At 40.1% G+C, this 21,736-nt stretch overlaps 2 protein-coding genes across 2 annotated transcripts in view; both read left to right on the forward strand.

Moving 5' to 3' along the window:
- mdn1 (midasin AAA ATPase 1) overlaps positions 1-8,094 on the forward strand; it is a 44,538-nt gene extending 36,444 nt beyond the window's left edge. The window contains exons 85-101 of the mRNA XM_053644007.1: positions 77-246; positions 359-493; positions 634-781; positions 893-1,179; positions 1,270-1,434; positions 1,524-1,625; positions 1,772-1,970; positions 2,100-2,267; positions 2,494-2,651; positions 2,734-2,823; positions 3,031-3,146; positions 3,250-3,424; positions 3,583-3,656; positions 3,859-3,973; positions 4,444-4,510; positions 4,609-4,751; positions 6,242-8,094. Of these exons, the coding sequence (XP_053499982.1) occupies positions 77-246; positions 359-493; positions 634-781; positions 893-1,179; positions 1,270-1,434; positions 1,524-1,625; positions 1,772-1,970; positions 2,100-2,267; positions 2,494-2,651; positions 2,734-2,823; positions 3,031-3,146; positions 3,250-3,424; positions 3,583-3,656; positions 3,859-3,973; positions 4,444-4,510; positions 4,609-4,751; positions 6,242-6,427 (2,498 nt within the window). The 3' untranslated portion in view covers positions 6,428-8,094. The remainder of the gene's footprint in view (positions 1-76; positions 247-358; positions 494-633; positions 782-892; positions 1,180-1,269; positions 1,435-1,523; positions 1,626-1,771; positions 1,971-2,099; positions 2,268-2,493; positions 2,652-2,733; positions 2,824-3,030; positions 3,147-3,249; positions 3,425-3,582; positions 3,657-3,858; positions 3,974-4,443; positions 4,511-4,608; positions 4,752-6,241) is intronic.
- Positions 8,095-10,677: 2,583 nt separating this feature from the next.
- Positions 10,678-19,751, forward strand: LOC128616661 (glycoprotein integral membrane protein 1-like). Its single transcript, XM_053639334.1, has 8 exons — positions 10,678-10,808; positions 11,872-11,931; positions 12,197-12,341; positions 13,000-13,013; positions 13,661-13,820; positions 13,935-14,143; positions 14,306-14,469; positions 15,089-19,751. Exons 1-8 carry the CDS (start codon positions 10,725-10,727, stop codon positions 15,210-15,212), a joined length of 960 nt encoding a protein of 319 aa, XP_053495309.1. The 5' UTR covers positions 10,678-10,724; the 3' UTR covers positions 15,213-19,751.
- The last annotated feature ends 1,985 nt before the right edge of the window (positions 19,752-21,736 follow it).

Here is a 21,736-nt window from a genome sequence, read left to right on the forward strand (position 1 = left end):
AGTCCTGTCGTGGGTCGTTTTTCCTATAAAATATGTTTATCACGTGACGTATAATTAAGCAAAAGATGACTCTCAGGTGACGAGGAGGACTCTGATGAAGAAGATGAGGAGCTGGATAAGAAAATGGGAGATCTGGGAGATGGGCCAACTGACACCCTGGATGAAAGGATGTGGGGTGACGAGGAAGATGACGACGACGATGACGGCAGTGACAAGGAGGACGAGTCCGGGCCGGGAATGGACCAGGTAACGACACAAGTTTGTGAATCCGGAAGGTAGTAGCTGGTTGATTTGGGTCATGTTAATCAGCTAGAAGTCAGAGGCGTGATCATTTGCCATATCGGTTCGGGTTCTGCAGGGAGCGTCCGAGCTGGTTGCCAAAGATGACAACACAGAAGCCGGGGAGTCGAATAAAGACAAGAAAAACAAGGACAAAGACGATGCGATGGACGTTGAAGATGAGAAGGAGAAAATCCATGAGCAGGTAGATGAGGTAAGTGTGTTTGTGGTATTTATTTATACATTTTTTTTTTTTCCCCCTCGTCTTGAACGTCCTGTTCTTTTAAACCGTCGCGATGCCACGTAAACGTCCGCGAGGTACCGATGCCTGGTAACGAGTCTGTTCCCGTGTAGCGCGAGTTCGACGAGAACGAGGCGGACCCCTACCACGGTAAGCAGGAGCAGAAAGCCGAGGCAGAGGCCATGGACCTTCCGGAAGAGCTCAACCTGGATCAGGATGAACAGGCAGGACAGGATGAGGAAGGAGAAGGAGAAGACGAGGGTTAGTACACACCCCCTCATCCGACAGCGCGCAAATCACGAGAGGATTATTTAAAAAAAAAAAAAAAAAGTATATAAATGTATCGTCTTATCATTTTTGCTCCTGGAGTAGCCGAGAACCCGTACGACATAGCGGACAAACCCATGGAGGTGGACGAGGGAGAGGAAGGCGAGGAGACGATGGAAGACCAGAAGGACTCTCAAGGTGAAGAAGCAGGAGAGGAACAGAACGCGGAGGAAGAGACTGGAGGGGAACAAACCGACCGAGACAAAGACTCTGAGACAGATGAGAGAGGAGAAGATGAAGGAGAAGGGGATGAGGAAGAGAAGGAGAAGGGACAGGAAGAAGGTAGAGAGGAGGACAAGGCCGTCCCTGCTGATCTGGGCCAGAAACCAAAGGTTTGTTGGTCTAAAATGCCGACGAAGCGAATTCTGACCTGTGTTTATTTTCCGAAGCATGATTTTTTTTTTTCATCTGCTCCTCATCAGAACGAAGAGCAGGACGGGGAGGAGGAGGAGGAGGAGGATGCCCAGCTGGAGTCTGCCGAGAGAAAGGAGCACGCGACGGACGGGCAGACCGGCGAGGAGAACGTTCAGAGCGACACAGCGGCCGAGCTGGCAGGAGCCGCGTCCGAAAGAGACCAGTCCAAAGAGGCAAGTACTTCCGGTTTACTTCCTGGTTCGCCAGCAGAAAGACGTGACGCTTTCACGCTTTTTTTTCCCCCCCCCCGTATCTCTTTCAGGAACACGGGACCGGGTCGGCCGACGCCAGTCAGGCCGAGGGGCACGACTCCACGCTGGTGGCCAGGATGAGCTCTCGGACGCAGAGACAGAAACCGACACAGGTCTGCGGCGCTTTTGTTGCTGAAACTAAAACGCAAGAACGTGTAAATGAATCGTTCTTGAATAATGTAAACCATGATTACATACGTTTGGGGCTTTTTTTTTTTTTTTTTGCGACAAAACTAATATGACAAACTTGTACGGGCAGAGTTTCAAGCGGAAGCCGGGCCGGGCGGATAACGAGCGTTCTCTGGGCGACGCCAGCGAGCGTGTGCACAAGCGTTTGCGTACGGTGGAGAGCGCAGAGCTGAGAGAGCAGGAACACGCTCCCGACGACGGCCCGCAGGAGTCGGACACGTACGAGCACGTCAGACACGGGGAGGAGAAGTACGACACGCAGACATACGGTGAGTACACGCGTATATACACGTACGTATTTAAACACGTGTCTGGCTTTCAGTCTCGTATACTATCCGCAGCAATGACCAAGCATCACTACCACACGTTTATTCGGTATCATGTGTTTATCGGTGCAGACACAGCGAGTGCAGAGCAGCAGAGACCGACTGCCACGAAGCAAGACGACGACGATGATGATGTCGAGGATGACGTTGCTATGGATACAGAGGAGGAGAAAGAGATGCAGGCAGCGGACACTCTAGAGCTAAAGCCGGAGAAGCTGGACAGCTCCAAAGCCTCCAAAGGTGTTTTGTTCGGTTCTGTTCAAACTCTGTCGTTTTATTTAAGATGAAATCCGAGTACTTGATGGATTTCCGAAACCGTTTTCAATTCGTCATCACCATCAACGTCCTTCTTCGAAGGTGCAGGTCTCATCATTCAAATCGTACGAATATCCTTCTGTTCCTATGTTTATGTTTGTTTGTTTGTTTGTTTGTTTGTTTTTTTTCTTTCCTCGATTATCTTTTCTAGGTATGGACAGCGGAGATCTGGACACCCGGAAGCCTGATGAGGAAGAAGAAGCGGAGAAACCGGAGACGAAGACGGGTCACGATGAAGAGCAGAGGAGGGAGAGGAGCAAAGAGTCCACCGTACACACTGTGCCGGAGTTACTGACGGAAGTGCTCAAGGTGCTGTAATTCAGCCGTGAAACGCATAACAAACCCTGTCGCTTATCATGCTTTACTGAGTGTGTGTTTTTGTGTGTAATAGCTCCAGGTTAAAGATCCAGACCTACTAAGAAGAGATTTAGAGCTGCAGTTGGAAGCGTGGCACAAGCAGACTCCGGGATCTCCGGAAGAGGTGCACAAGCTGTTTATGAATAGAATCTAAAACCGATTCAAATCGTCCGTTTCGGATTAGATGGCACGTCCGAGCCAAAAAACATCTGGTTTCCAAGTCAAAACCGTACAATGTTTATTAGCTGAAGAGCTCCCGTTTCTGTGCATAGCTACGTAGCTAGTGTTGCCGGTTTAGCAATCTAATCGTCGAGAATTGTTTGTCTGGCAGGAGAGCGCAGCGGCAGCGATGTGGCAGCAGTATCAAGCGCTCACCTCGCCTCTGTCGCAGCAGCTGTGCGAGCAGCTTCGCCTCATCCTGGAGCCCACGCAGGCTGCCAAGCTCAAGTCAGTCCCACGCAGCAACACGTTTTTTATCTCTGTTATTATTCATGCCGTGCGTGCTTTGATCTCGTGAGCTTATCCTCGTCTTTCCACACGCGCTACTCAGAGGAGATTACCGCACGGGAAAGCGGCTGAACATGCGCAAGGTCATCCCCTACATCGCCAGCCAGTTCCGGAAAGACAAGATCTGGTTGAGGAGGACGAAGCCCAGCAAGAGAGACTATCAGATCTGCTTGGCTGTGGACGACTCGTCCAGCATGGTGGACAATCACTCCAAACAGGTGCGGTACGAGCAGGACGAAAATACGTCCGGACCTAGATGTTTGGATTCCTGGCTTTTTTTTTTTTTTTTTAATTGTCGAAGTCAAAGGCTTCACTTGTCAGTTTTTAGCATGTACACTAAATTTTTCCCACCGATCTTGTATCTTGAACACTGCAGTTGGCGTTCGAGTCAGTCTCCGTGATCGTGAACGCTCTCACCCTGCTGGAGGTGGGACAAGTGGCAGTGTGCAGGTCAGTATCGATTAGCCGTGATGATGATGATGATATGATGTAATCACAATGACGCTAGCCAATCATGGGTGTCTGTGAGCTCATGTATGTGGAAGAGGGCAGATTTCCTCGCTTTCCTCCGAGTGTGTAACATGATCGTCTAATCTGATGATGGTTATGAGACTAAGTTAAGGTGCTTGCTTTTTTTTTTCTTCTTCTACAGCTTCGGCGAGAGCGTCCAGCTGCTCCACCCATTCCAGCAGCAGTTTAACGACCAATCAGGAGCTCGAATCCTGCGGCTCTGCCAGTTCCAGCAAAAGAAGACGAGAATAGCTCAAGTAAAGATCTAGAGCTCTTTTTTTTTTCTTTTTCTTTCCAATCCATGTCACGTTTAACCTTGCGTAGCTTTTGCACGTTGTTTATGGAACACTCCACTATTACATTTTACCATCATATGAAATCAGTGTCCCAGAAATTATCTTGACTGTTCCACGAAAGAACAGCAACCAGTAGACCCCGCTCCAGCTCCACCCCCTATTGTATTATTGGGGCGGCTGTGGCTCGGGTGGTAGAGCGGGTCGTCCACTAATCTCAGGGTTGGCGGGTCGATTCCCGGCCCGCACGACGCCACACGCCGAAGCGTCCTCGCACAAGGCGCCGAACCCGAAGTTGCTAACACTCTGCGAAACGGCGTAAAGCGAGTTGTAGAACCGCTAAGGTTTAAAGGCGTTCTATAAAGTGCAGACTACTTATCATTTGTATAAACAATATCATTTAAAAAGTAATACTTTATTGTCTTCTCTTATAGTTTTTGGAGACTTCAGCCAACATGTTTGTAGCGGCCAAACATCAAAATCCATGCTCTGCAAATACAGGTTCTCTTTTTTTCATATAGTTGCTATTATATATATATATGTTTGGCGACTCTTTATTAACGTCTTGCTGGGGGTTTGTTTTGTTCTGTTTTGTTCAGAGATGGCGCAGTTGTTGCTGATCGTCTCCGACGGCAGGGGCTTGTTCCTGGAGGGGAAGGAGAGAGTAGCGGCGGCGGTTCAGGCCGCTCGCAGCGCCAACGTCTTCGTCATATTTGTAGTGCTGGATAACCCCAACTCCAGAGTATGACCATTTCTAGCATGCTTTAAACATTTAGATCATCACAGTCAGTGCTCTAGCACGGTTTTCAAAGTACAAAACTAACGTGACTGAAGAGTGATTTTAACATTTACCTCTTAGTGATTCATTCACAGCTATAAATAAGACCTCGATTTAAAATCTCAGTGGCTCTTCATGTGGAAACCTCTTGTGACTCTGAACAGAAACTGATCTGTTTTGAACTTGAGGCTGAGAATTAATGAGCACTTTGCTGTCCAAACCTCTTTTAACATCATCTCCTGAATGTCTCAGTTTTGACAGCTTACATTTTTTTTTTAACCTGGATTTTTTTGCTACCTGAATTTTTTTTAACCTTAAATTTTTAATACTTAAATTATTTCAACTTTAAATTTTCGACAGTTGAATTTTTTTAAACCAAAATTTTGAAGACCTGAAATGTTAAACCTGAATATCAGTTGAATCCAGATCCAGTATATTCAAAAGTCAATGTTTTTCCAAATTGAGGCTCAGGTTCTGCAGACTCAGATCTCACTCCGTTAGAGGGTAAACTTTTCCATCATTTGAAAATTCTGTGAAAGCTCTCCCTTTTCTGTGACTTGCCTTCAGGTAAATTTACCTAAACGCACGTGATTGGCCACAGCTAGAGGATTTGCTGCAGAAGTTTTGATAGTTCGTGTTTTTATTTATTTATTTTTTTAAATCTAGTGCTGCTGGTTCCATGGTCGGTCGGTTCTACCGAATGTGATAGAATTAGAAAATAAAAAATGATCGGATGCAGTTAAAAAGTAAGAAAAAGAAATGTTTGCTATTGGACAAAGTTTGGAAAATAAGAAATAGAAACCTGAATAAAAGTGGAAAGTTAAAAGAAAGACGTGTATTAGATAAAATTAGAAATTAAGCAGTAGAAATGTACTGAATAAAAATAGATCAAATAAGAAATTAATTTCAGATATTCAATAAAAATTGAAGTGAAATAATAGAAATGTATTGGATATTGAATAAACTTAGCTAGAAATATATTCGATGTTAACCCTTTACTGCGTGGTATTGCCATATGGAAACAATAAACCTATCTCCAATTGTTTGAGGGGCAATAATGCAAAACTCTGCACCTTAGAGTCTGGAAATGCAGTAACTGGAATTGAACTTTTTTTGTTTGTTTGTTTGTTTTTTTTGCTATATGATACCTTCCACTGTTGCACATTGTCGCCAACTACCGCCCATAAAACATTTTTTTCCCAATTATTAACTTGTTTATTTTTATTAGCTTGAACTAATTCATTTCAGGTAATTTTTTGATGTAAATGTAATAATTCTTGCAGTAGAGGGTTAAAACTAAATATACAGTATACGGGTTAGTCAAATTAAAACCTTCATTTCGGTCACTGCACATGCAACCAGAGGTGGTTTTCTTTTTTTTAAATAAAATTAATATAGAGGGTTTTTTTTTTTTTTTTTTTTTAAATCATCACTCTGGCATATTCCTGTTCCAGGACTCCATATTGGATATCAAAGTGCCCATCTTCAAAGGACCGGGCGAACTGCCGGAGATCCGCTCCTACATGGACGAGTTCCCGTTTCCGTTCTACGTGATCCTGCGCGACGTGAACGCCCTGCCTGAGACGCTGAGCGACGCTCTGAGGCAGTGGTTCGAGCTCATCACTGCCACCGACCGGTAACAAAGCGCCAGGAAGCCACGACTGCACAAATCCTCTCGGTGCTGCTAGCCTCCCGGACACGGAGACACACACAGAAGGACACACACATGCGTATACAAACGCCAGACCGGCTGCTGTACATGTGCGTTTTCTTTCGTCTTCGCCGTCGTTTTAATGAATTGTAGTTTGATTTGTAGAAATTGCTGCTCTTGAGTATTCTTCAATAGGATGTTGAAGAGCTTTGGATTATAACAGTATTTTTCTCTTCCATTTGAAGTAAGATTTAAATGAACATTTCCAACATACTGAGAGAGAACGTGAGATGTTTTTAAGCTCGTACATCCTTGTACACATCTGGTTTTGAAAGGTGACGACTGTGAATGGCACTATATCGGGGGGGGGGGACAAAACAGAAGTGCATGTTGGACTTTTTTTGTCACGATGCGTTTGCAGAAATCCAGCAAAGAATTGTGCCTTTCGAAGAACCCCAACCCCATCTCTGGACAGAACACGTCAGAAGCTCATGACTCGTGCACACTTTCTAGGATTCTGGAGAATGTTTCAGCCATCATGATGTCCAACGCGGTCCGCATTAATCTGAGCTACGTGCATGGACCATCACCGGCTCTCTCACCAAGCAGACTGAATTCAAATACGTGACACCGTTGTTAATACTTTTTAGGACTTTGTTTCCATTTACTGTGTGAATTACGCATTCAAGCTGGTAAAATCAATAAACGTTTCTTCACATAGATCATTCAAATCAAGATGGAACTTTGTGTATGTTTTGGGTCTTTAACATCCTCTTACAGTTAATTATACGTTTAAAGATTGTGGACTAGTGTTTTCATGATGAACTGACTGCGGGACAAGAGAGACGGGACGAGTTAAAGAAACGCGGTTCTTTGATTTCGTAAACACAAGAAGATTGTGTATCGAGAACAAGCTGTCGCTTGTGTTTTTGCTGCATTTTGTTAAGCGACTATAAGAAAGAAAGGAAAAATCAGGGAAGATGTTTTTTCAGATATTTGGCCAGAATTTCATTTGAGAGGCATATATAGTAAACAAATAGCAAAATTACAGGGTGTCCCAAAAAGTCTCCATACACAGTCTTCCAAAAATGTTCATACTTGGTGTGTATATATTTTTTCCAGATAGGCTTTAAGATGATTCTCACGGCTGGATCGGGAAGCTGTCGCAAGGTTGCGATGGACTTTAACAGGAAACATGACAAGCACATCACACACACACACACACACACACGGCACTGCTGCCAAACTTATTAACAAATTCAAAAAGACTGAGAGAAAGAAACATTTTGTGGTGCCATGACCAAAGATGACTCTTTAATAAATAAGTTATAATATATCGTTTCTGTTCCGATAAAGCTATATTTTATTCTATTTTATCTAAGTGTCTTTAGAAAATCGTTCTTCATATACCCTGATTCGTAGTTGGATATGCAAATCGTTCGACGACATCATCTGGGGACTTCTATCAACTGTTGGAGCACTTTATCTACATTCCCCTGAAAAGAGGGGTCCTGTACACACAAAAAAAGAAAAGATGGATGATGATAACGTTTAATGTCCGAAAGACAATCATTGTGTTCAATTACAATGAATGTACCCCTCGTTCCCATCCCAGGAAATCAACAGTTATACGGCTAGTGTATATCAGATCATTTATATTAGCTAGTTTATATTAGCTAGTTTATGAGTTTGTTTATATTAGCTAGTTTATGAGTTAGTTTATATTAGCTAGTTTATGAGTTAGTTTATATTAGTTTATACTAGTTAGTTTATATTAGCTAGTTTCAGTTTGTTTATATTAGCTAGTTTATATGAATTAGTTTATATTAGCTAGTTTGAGTTAGTTTATATTAGTTTGAGTTACTTTATATTAGCTAGTATATACTAGTTAGTTTATATTAGTTTGAGTTTGTTTATATTAGTTTATACTAATTAGTTTATATTAGCTAGTTTATATGAATTGGTTTATATTAGCTAGTTTATATGAATTGGTTTATATTAGCTAGTTTGAGTTTGTTTATATTAGCTAGTTTATATGAATTGGTTTATATTAGCTAGTTTATATGAATTGGTTTATATTAGCTAGTTTGAGTTTGTTTATATTAGCTAGTTTATATGAATTGGTTTATATTAGCTAGTTTATATGAATTGGTTTATATTAGCTAGTTTGAGTTTGTTTATATTAGCTAGTTTATATGAATTGGTTTATATTAGCTAGTTTATATGAATTGGTTTATATTAGCTAGTTTATATGAATTGGTTTATATTAGCTAGTTTGAGTTTGTTTATATTAGCTAGTTTATATGAATTGGTTTATATTAGCTAGTTTATGAGTTCGTTTATATTAGCTAGTTTATATGAATTGGTTTATATTAGCTAGTTTATATGAATTGGTTTATATTAGCTAGTTTGAGTTTGTTTATATTAGCTAGTTTATATGAATTGGTTTATATTAGCTAGTTTATATGAATTGGTTTATATTAGCTAGTTTATGAGTTCGTTTATATTAGCTAGTTTATACTAATTAGATTATATTAGCTAGTTTATTTATAGTTATTTATCTCTATTTTATTTTATTTATGTAGTATTGTTTTGGTATTAATATTATTTATTTATTATTTATTTATTTATTTATTTTCATTTTATTTAAATATTTCTGCCAATCTACTGCCCACACTCTAGTCCAGTAGGTGGCGGTAATGCATCCTTAACTGGTTTGCCAACCGCCATTAAAACAAAAAGAAGAAGAAAAAAAAGTCTTTTTCAAGACATGTAAAAGCTTTTTTTATTATTATTATTTTTTTTATCCTGAGTGGTTTATTGCTGATGTATTTTATGTCGTAGTATAAAACGTGAACATATATTGAGCTTGTGTTAACCACAGACCTTATTTCTGGCATTTAACCAAAAAACCCCATTCAAAACACCCCATTGCCTTCGGGATGATGGATGTGGAGTACACAGAAAAATAAAGTCGAGATCACATGAAAACAAGAAAGAAAATATTAACAATGCATGGCCACTTAGGGCTTCTGTACTTTTCCTAACACTCCTTAGAATTTTTACAGATTATTTCTACATTTAGTGACATGCTTTTATCAACACTGAGTTGAGTCTGAATGGACGGAACTGTGGGTCACTTTTTTTTATTATTTTAATTTTAATTTTTAAATTTTTTACACAAAAGGCATTGAATAAACGTATCGTTCATCTTTAAAATTCACTAATTCATTTTTCAAACTCACCCCCAGCAAGTTTATTTTCACGTTTACATCATATTTTCACAATTGAATACAGGTTGACAAGGACTTCAATTAGTAAGTACTTGTATTGTCTTTGTTCATACTGAACTAACCTCTCAACACTGTGTTTAGAATGATGCTACCCTTTGTGATGGAACCTGTAGTGGCACTGCAACTACAACTACAACTACTAGCTGACCTGTTGTAATAAACTAGCTGAGGAACTCGAGGTTGATCAGGGATTCGTACAGGAACATTTGAATAATTAAACATGATCATGGCTACTCCCTAGGGTCACTATAAAGGCACAAGGAAAGACTGAAGGAATGATTTTATGGTACGAATGCTTGCTTAATTATGCTTAAAGATACCATTCAGGCTCTGAATGACATGACTGTTGAATGAGTGACTTAGCTCTTATACCCATGCTAGGAGGTTAACTACAGACTTAGCTATTATACCCATATTAGGAGACTACTTCCTGTTTTAACAGCTGTCTGACGAGTATATAAGTATATAAAGCTTGATTTTGAATATTCCCTCTGAAATTGGTGTATTTTTGATTTACTGGACTATATTCCCGTGTTTCTGTTTCAGTCCTGTTACATATACTGTAGTAGCTTCTCTACAGTCAATATTATGAGTTGAAATGATTTTATACTCTAACCTGTACATTCTCTTAAAACTTCCCCTAAGAAGAAAAAGCGTCCATTAAAATGTACAAAACAATCAGCCTAGCAACAAGACGAGCAATGATATTACAGTAATCTTAATACTGAAGTCCTGTGAGGTCATTTATACCAGTAGGTCAGACAGTAGGTCCTTAATGGTATCCACTCGACATAACATGCCACCAATAGAGGGCAACAAATTACCCATAGAGACCCACAGGAACCATTACAGTTTCCATTAAAACCAATACAATTCCCAGTATAAGCATTAACAGTGTAAATATTATCTTCTCTCCACAGGGTGGCAGTAAAGCGCATTTCAGCGTTTAGCTTCTTAAAAGAAGAAGGAGGCGTTCGTGTTTTCTTAGCAGTGATGGCGTCGTACTGGGGAATATTTATATTCGTTATCTGTTCACTTTTGGTCTGTGCTTCGACAGAGACGCGACAGTTTGGCACGGTAAGTGTTTTAAAAAGGCTGATAAGCGACTGCGCGAGACAACGGTAGTTTTTGAATCAGCTGTCGAACATTGCTAGCTGTTGACTAGCTTTACGGGCTGACCAGCTTTAACTGTTATGTCGCGATTGTACTAGCTATGTGTCAGTTAATTTGCTTATTAGTTAATAGTTGTTGTTTTTTAATAAGTATCATTTATAGCTATCATTTCAGTAAACGTGTCTGTGTTAGTTCTTGGCTAGCTCATTTTCGTTATTATTATTTTTTACCCCATACCCGTATTTGGACAAGTTCCGCCCCCTGCGTTATGATTGGCTGGTAGCTTGAACCCATTCTCAATAAATGGAATGAATCTAGACGGTGAATGTGCAGTAGCAGCCAATCGTACAACAGGAGGCGGGACTTATAGTAAACGGGTAGGAAAAATATTTCCTGACTCCACTGATTACAATCTAAATTAAATTAAACGCTGTTTCCTTGCTCTCGTATAATATTAAGAACTGAACAGGACCAGTAGATGATAAAAATAGAAGATGAAGTAAGGGTTAATGTTAAATAAGTAGTAATGGAGGGACTTCCGCGTTAAATCATTTGCGACATTAGAATCATATTCTAGAGTCATATTGATAATCCTACTTGGAATCGTACTAGGAATCATATCATGAATCATACTGGGAGTCATATCATGAATCATACTGGGAGCCATATTAGGAATCTAGTCTGGGTGTCATGAATCATACTGGGAGTCATATCAGAATTCCTACTTGGAGTCATTAGGGATCATACTGGGAGTCATATTGGGAATCTATTCCTGGTGTCATATCAGGAATCATACTGGGAATCATATTAGATATAACATATATCATATTAGGAGTCAAATTAGGGATCATACTATCTGTCTGATTAAAAATCGCAGCTTCCATCATAATGGCAGTCACATATCTTGATGTCAGTTGTAATATGATTGAGTGTGAATCTACTGGTAAGAAGGGGGGGAGGGGGGGTCGTTAAAAGCATCCCCAGCAGCGTTAAGTATGTGTGTGTAATTCATCATGTGTATCCACAGGAAAACGTGATTAACGTGACTGCAGTTAGCGAAAATGAAGAGTCGACCTACAACGTGCAGGTAACCAAAACAAAACACAAACATGTACACTGAATGGTTTTAGGGGTGAGGGGTGTAATCCCACCCACTAGTATTTGTTTGGCTGTTTGACCTGTTGCAGATGTTACCTCGTATTAAACCCTGTGTTAGACAGTAGCTTAGTTAAATTATTTCCTATCAAAAGTTTATCACCTGTCCTATCAGGATGATGATGATGATATTTTTTAGGAATGATGGAAGCTGACAGCTACATACAAGCGCATTCTCTGCTCCTTTTCCGTTTCAGATAAGCTTGAATGTCACCCTGGCGGACAATAAAACTACCGTCAACGGGGTTCCGCTCAAGCCGTCAGAGGTGATGAGGATGCCGTGCCACGGTTTGCTGTGTGAGTACGGCTCCAAGTATCTTAGGAGCGGGTTATCTGATAGGTGTAATTATTTTTAAATTCAAGCGATTAAACTTGCATGCAAGCTGCAGGTGTGGCAGAATCTCGTCTAACGGCGTGCCGTGAAGTATTGCCAACGATTAAACGGTTAAAACTACAATGAGTCGTTCATCTATAAATAAAAGTGTAAAGTTACCTTTAATGTTGTGGAACATCCACGAAACAAGTTATTACCTGTGTTATAGCAGCTATAAACCATCATTCCCCCTCTTTTCTCTCTCTCTCTCTCTTAAAGTTAATAAGACAAATACATGGCTTGGTACATTGCATGTAAAATAAACACTGACTCATCCATAAATATGAAACATCACCTCACAAAACTTTACCATGTCAATAATTGTGCCTTTATTTGATGTAAATAACACGTTTTTATTAGAAGAAACATTTCATATAAACCTGTAGTAAAGCACATTAATGAACCATCTACAGTCTTTAACGAGTGAACTGTAAATCTATGAAAATATATTTAATAAGATAAAAGAACAGATTAGGCCAGGTGAAATAAATGGATTTTTAATCTTGGATGAAATCCCACATGTTTTATATGAAGATTTGTTTAACACCTCACGTCTTCGCCTGTGTTTGAATCTCTGCTGCTCTGCGTATTCTTAACATGCGCTACCAATCTCTTCTGTCTCCGCAGTAGATGACAGTATCGTGAGCCTGAGTGACGGCGCCGGGACGTTGAACTATACTATTAGAGAAGCCTAGTGTCTTTTTTTTTGTTTTTTTTTTGCTTTGCTACGTAGGTCTGTTTCAGTTCATGAACGCACATACTACAGTTCCATTATCGCATGTTGTTGCCATATGGCGACAACTACATTTTACCATTTAAGAGAATAATCAAAATACGTAAACTTGTTTAAATGATGAAAAATAAACATTAACTTGTCACGGGTAGTGTTTAAATTTTTGAAAAACGAAAGTAGTTTTGCGTAAATAGCGAACATGGTTAATCATCTTTTGAGAGCTCTCCGATGATGACCATGCCACGTGATTGCAGAAAAGGATGCGCAAACGGCACTTCCTGGTCATGTGACACGGCATTTTTTTTGGTTATGTCAAAGTTAAAGCCCCTCTTTTTCCAGTTCCATAGGAAGATAGTAGTTTTGTATTATTGCCTATCAAAAAAATGATGATAAATTGTCGCGAAACGGCAACACCGGGCAGTAAAAGTTTGTGAAGCTATGATTTGTTGCTGCACTGCTGTCAGAGCTGCTGTTCTAGAAAATTCAACACTAAATCAGACTGTAGAATTCATCAGCACTGTGGTGTGAATTGTTGTACGATGTGGAAACGTGCAGGTCTGGCAGCCCGACGTGTGGGAAGTGAAACTGCTGCTGAACCAGACCTCTGAGGAGGTCACCCAGGAGCAAAACATCTACCCGGCGAGATCCAGCAAGATCGTCGCCATGCCACGAGAAAACGACGTCATCATGACCGAAGAGTTCATCGCTAAAACAGGTTATGATCTGATTCAACACCTGCTTTTTTTATTTACTTTTTTTTAGTTCAGAAGGAGAAGCTAGCGTCGGTATGTGTAACCCGACACTAATGACTAATTCTCCTCCTCTGTAGTCGAGGACCAGGTCCTACACACAACCAGTCACTACCCACTGAGGCAGGCTGAAACCACGCAGGAAGAGACGGCCGCTCCGGGAAAGCTTCCGGAGACGCCACTGCGCATGGAACCCAGTGTGCTGTACGAGGACGCACCGGAGGAGAATGTCAATCCTGACGACCTGCTGCCGGACGTTCCTCTCCGACAGTCGCCCTCGTCGTATAACGTGAGGAGCCGAACAGAACCTGGGGTTATTTCTAATGCTCCATGCTCTTACACTGTTATATTTCAGATTTGGTTATTCTCAGAGGATTGGGATTAGGACTGATCGAGGCTGCTTTAGTTTTAGAAATTTTAGCCTCATGTCTCTCGCTCTGTCTACGTGCAGGTGGTGTGTCGGTGGGTGGAGGAGCTCAGGGACAGGCTGAAGCGCTTCTGCTCCGAGTCTCTGCCGCTCTTCTTCCTCATCATGTGGGTGGTGGTCGTCGGCGTCGTCGGCTCCGCGGTCATCATCAAGATCCTCGACATCTTGTTTCCCACGTGCGAACACAAGTACGACTTTTTAAACACGACGCCTATCGAGTGAGCCGTGGTCCTACATTACGAGACGTTTCTGATTGGCCGGCAGGTTTTTCTTATAGTCGGACGCCCCTAAACTAACCCCTGGTCAAAAAATTTAAATCACTGCTCCTCATACGTAATTATAGCAACCTGCTCTTTTGGAGACGCTCTGACCCAGTCGTCTAGACGTAACAAGTTGGCCCTTGGCAAAGTCGCTCAGATCCTTACACTTACCCATTTTTCCTGCTTCCAACACGTCAACTTTGAGAACTGACAGTTCACCCACTGCCTAATAAATATATCCCACCCCTTCACAGGTGCCAACGAGATAATGCTATTCACTGTATTCCAGTGGGTTTAATGTTAGGACTGATTGATCGGTTTCTGTTTCCTTTTGCAATTAAGCAGCACAGGGAATGAATTATTCATAGCCTCCAGGGCGTGTAAATGATTTTAATTCAAAACGAGAAGGAAGTTCTAAATGATCAGCTTTAAGAATATTTATCGCCCTGCCGTCGAGTGTTTAATTCCTAACATATCCAGGCACTTTGCACAGTCCTGTAAATCTCTTGTTATAAGACGACATCATGTGCGTGTGTGTTTTTGTCAGGGGTTTCTTTCATCTGAACCCGGAGACCCTGATGCCGGAGGAGGAGAAGCAGAGCCTGATCGAGAACGTAGAGCTGGTGGTGGAGGAGCAAGAGCAGAGCCATGTGAAGGGAGAGCAGTACTGATAAGCCCCGCCCCCCTCTAAAGAGAAAGCTCTTAAAGTTTTGCCTCCGTACACATTCGGCTCTAAAACGTATTGGCACACGATCTGTTCGGCTCTCAGAAGTATTGGCACCCTATCCGGCCAGCTCTCAAAAGTACTGGCGCCCTTGACGGTCGGCTCTAAAAAGTATTGGCGCGCTACACGGACAGCTCTAACAGTGCTGGCGCCCTGTCTGTCCGGCACTGGAAAGTATTGGCGCCCTGTCCAGATTTTGCCACGCAAGCACCACTTACATTTTCTTCAGGAAATGTACCGGTCTAGTTATGTATTATATTGCTTCGACAGAATGTAACGGATCCTTTCTTGCTACACGATCCACTCGTATCACTAATAAAAAAAAAACCCCAGTGACGGTTTTTCCATTAAAGGTGGATCTCAGCCATTTGCATTTCAAAGTGCTGAAATAATTTAAAGGTGCAGTTTGTCATTTTTTTTCCAAAGATCTCGAACATATTTTTCCGAGTGTACGTTGGAAAAATTTGCAACATGAAATGGATCTAACTAACCTTCACCGTTTCATTTCATTACGGTTCCCCTCAGAGGGAGCAGAAGGCTTTAAAAGTTACAAACTGCCCCTTTAAAGAACATTCGGAATATTACCCTCCCACCCGGCGATGGCGTTCGGGCGGGTCAGCAGGATCCGAACTCGGCGATCCACTTCTCGTATTTCTCCAGGTCTGCGGCGGAGACCGATTTAGAAACTTTGGTCAGAGCCGTCTGGAAATCCTCCATGGTCGTAGGCATGTGCATCTCGTCTCGGGAAATGTTACGGATCTCCTCCGGGGTCAAATCGTAATCGCGATCGATATTCGATTAATTACAGCTATCTACTGGTGTCATTTACCCATTTATACTGTTTTAATGACACCTCCAAATAGAAACCTGCTTATTAGTAATAATAAACTCAGTACATTGTGTCTACTATGAAATATTTCAAATAAAAATGCTAACAGCTAAAGCCGTTTGCTTTCCTATACTCGCCGTCCCTACGAAACCACACGTTAATTCGCTGTTAACTTTTATCACACACATGAATACGAATTATTCACCACTTACTTGTCGCATTGTTCCGGAGAATCTCGGAAAACAAAGAATAACCTTTGTTTTTAACCCGCCAACGCGGAAAAACATACACACCTCCACTTTATTTACAACCTAATTTCCTCCAGGTACTCGCTCGGAAACGCTGAAGTTTTCTAAAGACGTCGGAAGCGAGGTGCGCATGCGCGAGAAAATTTAAAAAAGACCGCATGCGCAGTACGAAGCGCCCAAATAGAGTGTCCCAAACCGTTCAACGAGTCGTTTTGGATTCGACCAAACGCACGCGCTCGCAGTCGAACTAGCTCATATAAACTAACTAGTATAAACTAGCTAATATAAACTAACTCATAAACAAACTCCTAAACTAGCTAATATAAGTGAACTCATGTAAACTAACTCATATAAACTAGCTAATATAAACTAACTCATAAACAAACTCCTAAACTAGCTAATATAAGTGAACTCATGTAAACTAACTCATATAAACTAGCTAATATAAACTAACTCATAAACAAACTCCTAAACTAGCTAATATAAGTGAACTCATGTAAACTAACTCATATAAACTAGCTAATATAAACTAACTCCTAAACTAGCTAATATAAGCAAACTCATCTAAACTAACTCATATAAACTAGCTAATATAAACTAGCTAATATAAACAAACTAATAAACTAGCTAATATAAGCTAACTCATCTAAACTAACTCATATAAACTAGCTAATATAAACAAACTAATAAACTAGCTAATATAAGCTAACTCATCTAAACTAACTCATATAAACTAGCTAATATAAACTAACTCTTACAAACTCATAAACTACCTAATATAAACCTACCTAATATAGATTGGCAGAAATATTTAAATAAAATGAAAATAAATAAATAAATAATAAATAAATAATATTAATACCAAAACAATACTACATAAATAAAATAAAATAAAGAGATAAATAACTATAAATAAACTAGCTAATATAATCTAATTAGTATAAACTAGCTAATATAAACTAACTCATAAACTAGCTAATATAAACAAACTCAAACTAGCTAATATAAACCAATTCATATAAACTAGCTAATATAAACAAACTCAAACTAGCTAATATAAACCAATTCATATAAACTAGCTAATATAAACAAACTCAAACTAGCTAATATAAACCAATTCATATAAACTAGCTAATATAAACCAATTCATATAAACTAATATAAACAAACTCAAACTAATATAAACTAACTAGTATATACTAGCTAATATAAAGTAACTCAAACTAATATAAACTAACTCAAACTAGCTAATATAAAGTAATTCATATAAACTAGCTAATATAAACAAACTCAAACTAGCTAATATAAACTAACTAGTATAAACTAACTAATATAAACTAACTCATAAACTAGCTAATATAAACTAACTCATAAACTAGCTAATATAAACTAACTCATATAACCCAACTAATATAAACTAGCTAATATAAATGATCTGATATACACTAGCCGTATAACTGTTGATTTCCTGGGATGGGAACGAGGGGTACATTCATTGTAATTGAACACGATGATTGTCTTTCGGACATTAAACGTTATCATCATCCATCTTTTCTTTTTTTGTGTGTACAGGACCCCTCTTTTCAGGGGAATGTAGATAAAGCGCTCCAACAGTTGATAGAAGTCCCCAGATGATGTCGTCGAACGATTTGCATATCCAATTACGAATCAGGGTATATGAAGAACGATTTTCTAAAGACACTTAGATAAAATAGAATAAAATATAGCTTTATCGGAACAGAAACGATATATTATAACTTATTTATTAAAGAGTCATCTTTGGTCATGGCACCACAAAATGTTTCTTTCTCTCAGTCTTTTTGAATTTGTTAATAAGTTTGGCAGCAGTGCCGTGTGTGTGTGTGTGTGTGTGTGTGATGTGCTTGTCATGTTTCCTGTTAAAGTCCATCGCAACCTTGCGACAGCTTCCCGATCCAGCCGTGAGAATCATCTTAAAGCCTATCTGGAAAAAATATATACACACCAAGTATGAACATTTTTGGAAGACTGTGTATGGAGACTTTTTGGGACACCCTGTAATTTTGCTATTTGTTTACTATATATGCCTCTCAAATGAAATTCTGGCCAAATATCTGAAAAAACATCTTCCCTGATTTTTCCTTTCTTTCTTATAGTCGCTTAACAAAATGCAGCAAAAACACAAGCGACAGCTTGTTCTCGATACACAATCTTCTTGTGTTTACGAAATCAAAGAACCGCGTTTCTTTAACTCGTCCCGTCTCTCTTGTCCCGCAGTCAGTTCATCATGAAAACACTAGTCCACAATCTTTAAACGTATAATTAACTGTAAGAGGATGTTAAAGACCCAAAACATACACAAAGTTCCATCTTGATTTGAATGATCTATGTGAAGAAACGTTTATTGATTTTACCAGCTTGAATGCGTAATTCACACAGTAAATGGAAACAAAGTCCTAAAAAGTATTAACAACGGTGTCACGTATTTGAATTCAGTCTGCTTGGTGAGAGAGGCGGTGATGGTCCATGCACGTAGCTCAGATTAATGCGGACCGCGTTGGACATCATGATGGCTGAAACGTTCTCCAGAATCCTAGAAAGTGTGCACGAGTCATGAGCTTCTGACGTGTTCTGTCCAGAGATGGGGTTGGGGTTCTTCGAAAGGCACAATTCTTTGCTGGATTTCTGCAAACGCATCGTGACAAAAAAAGTCCAACATGCACTTCTGTTTTGTCCCCCCCCCCCCCCCCCCATTATAGCGCCATTCACAGTCGTCACCTTTCAAAACCAGATGTGTACAAGGATGTACGAGCTTAAAAACATCCTCATTAGGCACTCTATCACTGTCAGATCTCGGCTTGCACGCGTCCCCACACTAGACTACTGTATATCCAAGTACTAGACACCTCCCTGGCGATCATCTGGTCTTCTATGTGGTGTTAATGGGTGGAAATCTGACATGGTCCGATGCAAAAACTTGGCCTCGTCTCATATTCAGGGGATTCCTTGTTAGCCTCTGGTTTACTGGCAACTGAAGCCTGGACTCTCCCGGTGGGATCACAGAGGATGCTGCTGCTGAAATAAAAAGAAAGTGCATATGCTTTTTAAGTGCTTTAAACCAGGTGAAGACATTTTAGGCATGTCCAGAGTGCTGTACCTCACTGTAGCGGATTTCAAAAATGACTAAAGTGTTGTGCATGACGCTCTAATAAAATTTAAATGAATTAAAACCAGATTCTAAGGCTGTTACAAAATACTTGGAGGTGTATGCTCATGCATCTTATATACTATTTATATATAGTTTTTCTTATTATGAGCCTGAGGTGTTTTAACTGTATGTATGTTATGCATTGTAAACATTTTTAATATAACTCAACATGCTGAATGACCACAGGTTAACCCCCCCCCCCCCCCCCCCCAAGCTACTTTCTACAATTATGAAAGGAAATAAGAAAATAAAAGTGTATAATAAAAGATATTCGTCTCTCTTCTGTTACTTACTGTCGTCACACTGCACATTCTTCTTTTTGAGGCTGTTCAGTAGTTGCTCGTGCTTTAATTTCTGCTCATAGAGCTGATTAATCAGAAAGCCACGCTCCTGCACAGATGGAAAACTTGTCAAAGTATCTATTTCTATACGGTTTTAATAATTCTAAGTCTAAGCATTTTGTTCTAGAAAGACGCAAAAAATATCTACCAATAAAACATCAAATTAAAGCTTGAAATTAGTAAACTGTCTACAAAGAGGTTTAATTATCTCGTGTTTGGTTTATTTAAGGTATTTTCACATGCTAAGAGATAATTTATGGTGATGCTGCAGCTTGTGTTCTTATGTAAAGTCTGATCACATCACTGGAGATCGTGTTCGTAGTTGCGGCAGAGTTCCATGACCTCAGATTCAGCCACCTCCTTAATCCTTACCTGCTTCTCCTCAAAGTTCTTCACTTCCTGCTCCAACTTGGCCCGTAGCTGTAAAATGGAGATGGACAAGGAGATGCACATTACAGTGTAAACTCCAAATGTACTAATCCCAAGGCTAGACTGAAAACGGATCCCAATTCCCCACATAGTGGACTTTATAAACAGAGCTGGTCCACATATGCAACAAGTATATCAGTGTCTAATAGTAGGATTTTGAGGATACAATAAAGTCAACTATTCCTTAAATATTAATGGTAACTGTACCTCAGCTTCATGTAGGCACCCTATCTAGTGTCCTATGTGTTAAATTTGGCACTAAAATTTTCATCCACAAAAACAGGCTAAACTAGCTAGATACAGATAACAATAATGAACAAATGAAGAAAACAGGAGCATCCATGCAAACAGTGAGCACTTCAGCGGTATGGCTTCCTTACCTCCTGCAGCTTGGCTTCATAGGCCTGTTTCATGTGCTCCATGGCACAGAGGTGGCTGTCCTCAGCATTGCGCAGCTTCTTCGCATGGTTCTTCTCCTCCATCATCTGCATTTTCTGCTGCAGCTCATGGTACAGCTCGTCCTGGTCAAGCAGGCCCTCGATGCGGCTTTGCTCTGGGAACAAAATTAGCCATGCATTTTAATTGTACTATTGTAGTGCAGGAAGGAGCAGTCTAGAAATTAATGGTTATATTTTTATAATAAATTGTTCTAATGCAGCGGAGCTTTCAAGTGCAATTTCAGGTGACCCAAACTCTATGTTAAAGTATAAACAAGCCATTCTATGCTGACATATAGTGAGTGTATTTACTTTGATCCTCCAGCTCCTTGGCGTGTTCTTCCTTCAACTCGGTCAGCGCCTTCTGGTGAGAATCTTTCTGGTCCTCCCTCTCAGTGTTCAGCACCTACAGTGACACATACAACATTTTTAATTTAATTATTCATCAACATCACTTTGTACTCATTTGTCACCTGTTACTCAAGAATACAATACAATCAGAGACAAATTGATTTAAGAAGACTTCATATAACAATGATATGGCTATATGTTGTGATGTCTAATGTGTGAAATCAACCTAATAACTGATCATTATCGACTGTCCTAGTCTCACTAATGAAGCCCTAAAGATTAAATCAGCCTGAGATTTCAAGTCCTGACCTGAATTTGGTCTTTCAAAGCCTCTATCTGCTGGAGATAACCCTGAAAAAAACTTTTCATCTTCATGGTGTATTCCATATCCTTCCAATTCAGCTTGCATTGCAGATCCAACTTCAGCCACTCGGTGTGGGACGTGAGCTCACATATAGTCTGGTCCTGGACGAACACAAAAAAAATCAGAGGCTTGTTTTTATGTTGTTGGTTTTTTTTTTGTTTTTTTTTTTTGCTATATGATACCTTCCACTGTTGCACATTGTTGCCATATGGCAACAATTTAACTACCGCCCATAAAACATTTTTTCCCCATTTATTTATTTATTTATTTATTTATATTAGCTTG

The sequence above is a fragment of the Ictalurus furcatus genome, chromosome 2 (assembly GCF_023375685.1).
Source record: "Ictalurus furcatus strain D&B chromosome 2, Billie_1.0, whole genome shotgun sequence".
In the NCBI taxonomy this organism is placed as follows: Eukaryota; Metazoa; Chordata; class Actinopteri; order Siluriformes; family Ictaluridae; genus Ictalurus; species Ictalurus furcatus.

What these genes read in the sequence shown, in the direction of transcription:
- LOC128616661 (XM_053639334.1), top strand. Translation starts at nt 10,725, where the DNA reads ATGGCGTCGTACTGGGGAATATTTATATTCGTTATCTGTTCACTTTTG. An exon ending in AGTCGACCTACAACGTGCAG is followed by an intron (nt 11,932 to 12,196) that starts GTAACCAAAACA and finishes TTTCCGTTTCAG; the next exon opens with ATAAGCTTGAATGTCACCCT. An exon ending in AGTCGCCCTCGTCGTATAAC is followed by an intron (nt 14,144 to 14,305) that starts GTGAGGAGCCGA and finishes GTCTACGTGCAG; the next exon opens with GTGGTGTGTCGGTGGGTGGA.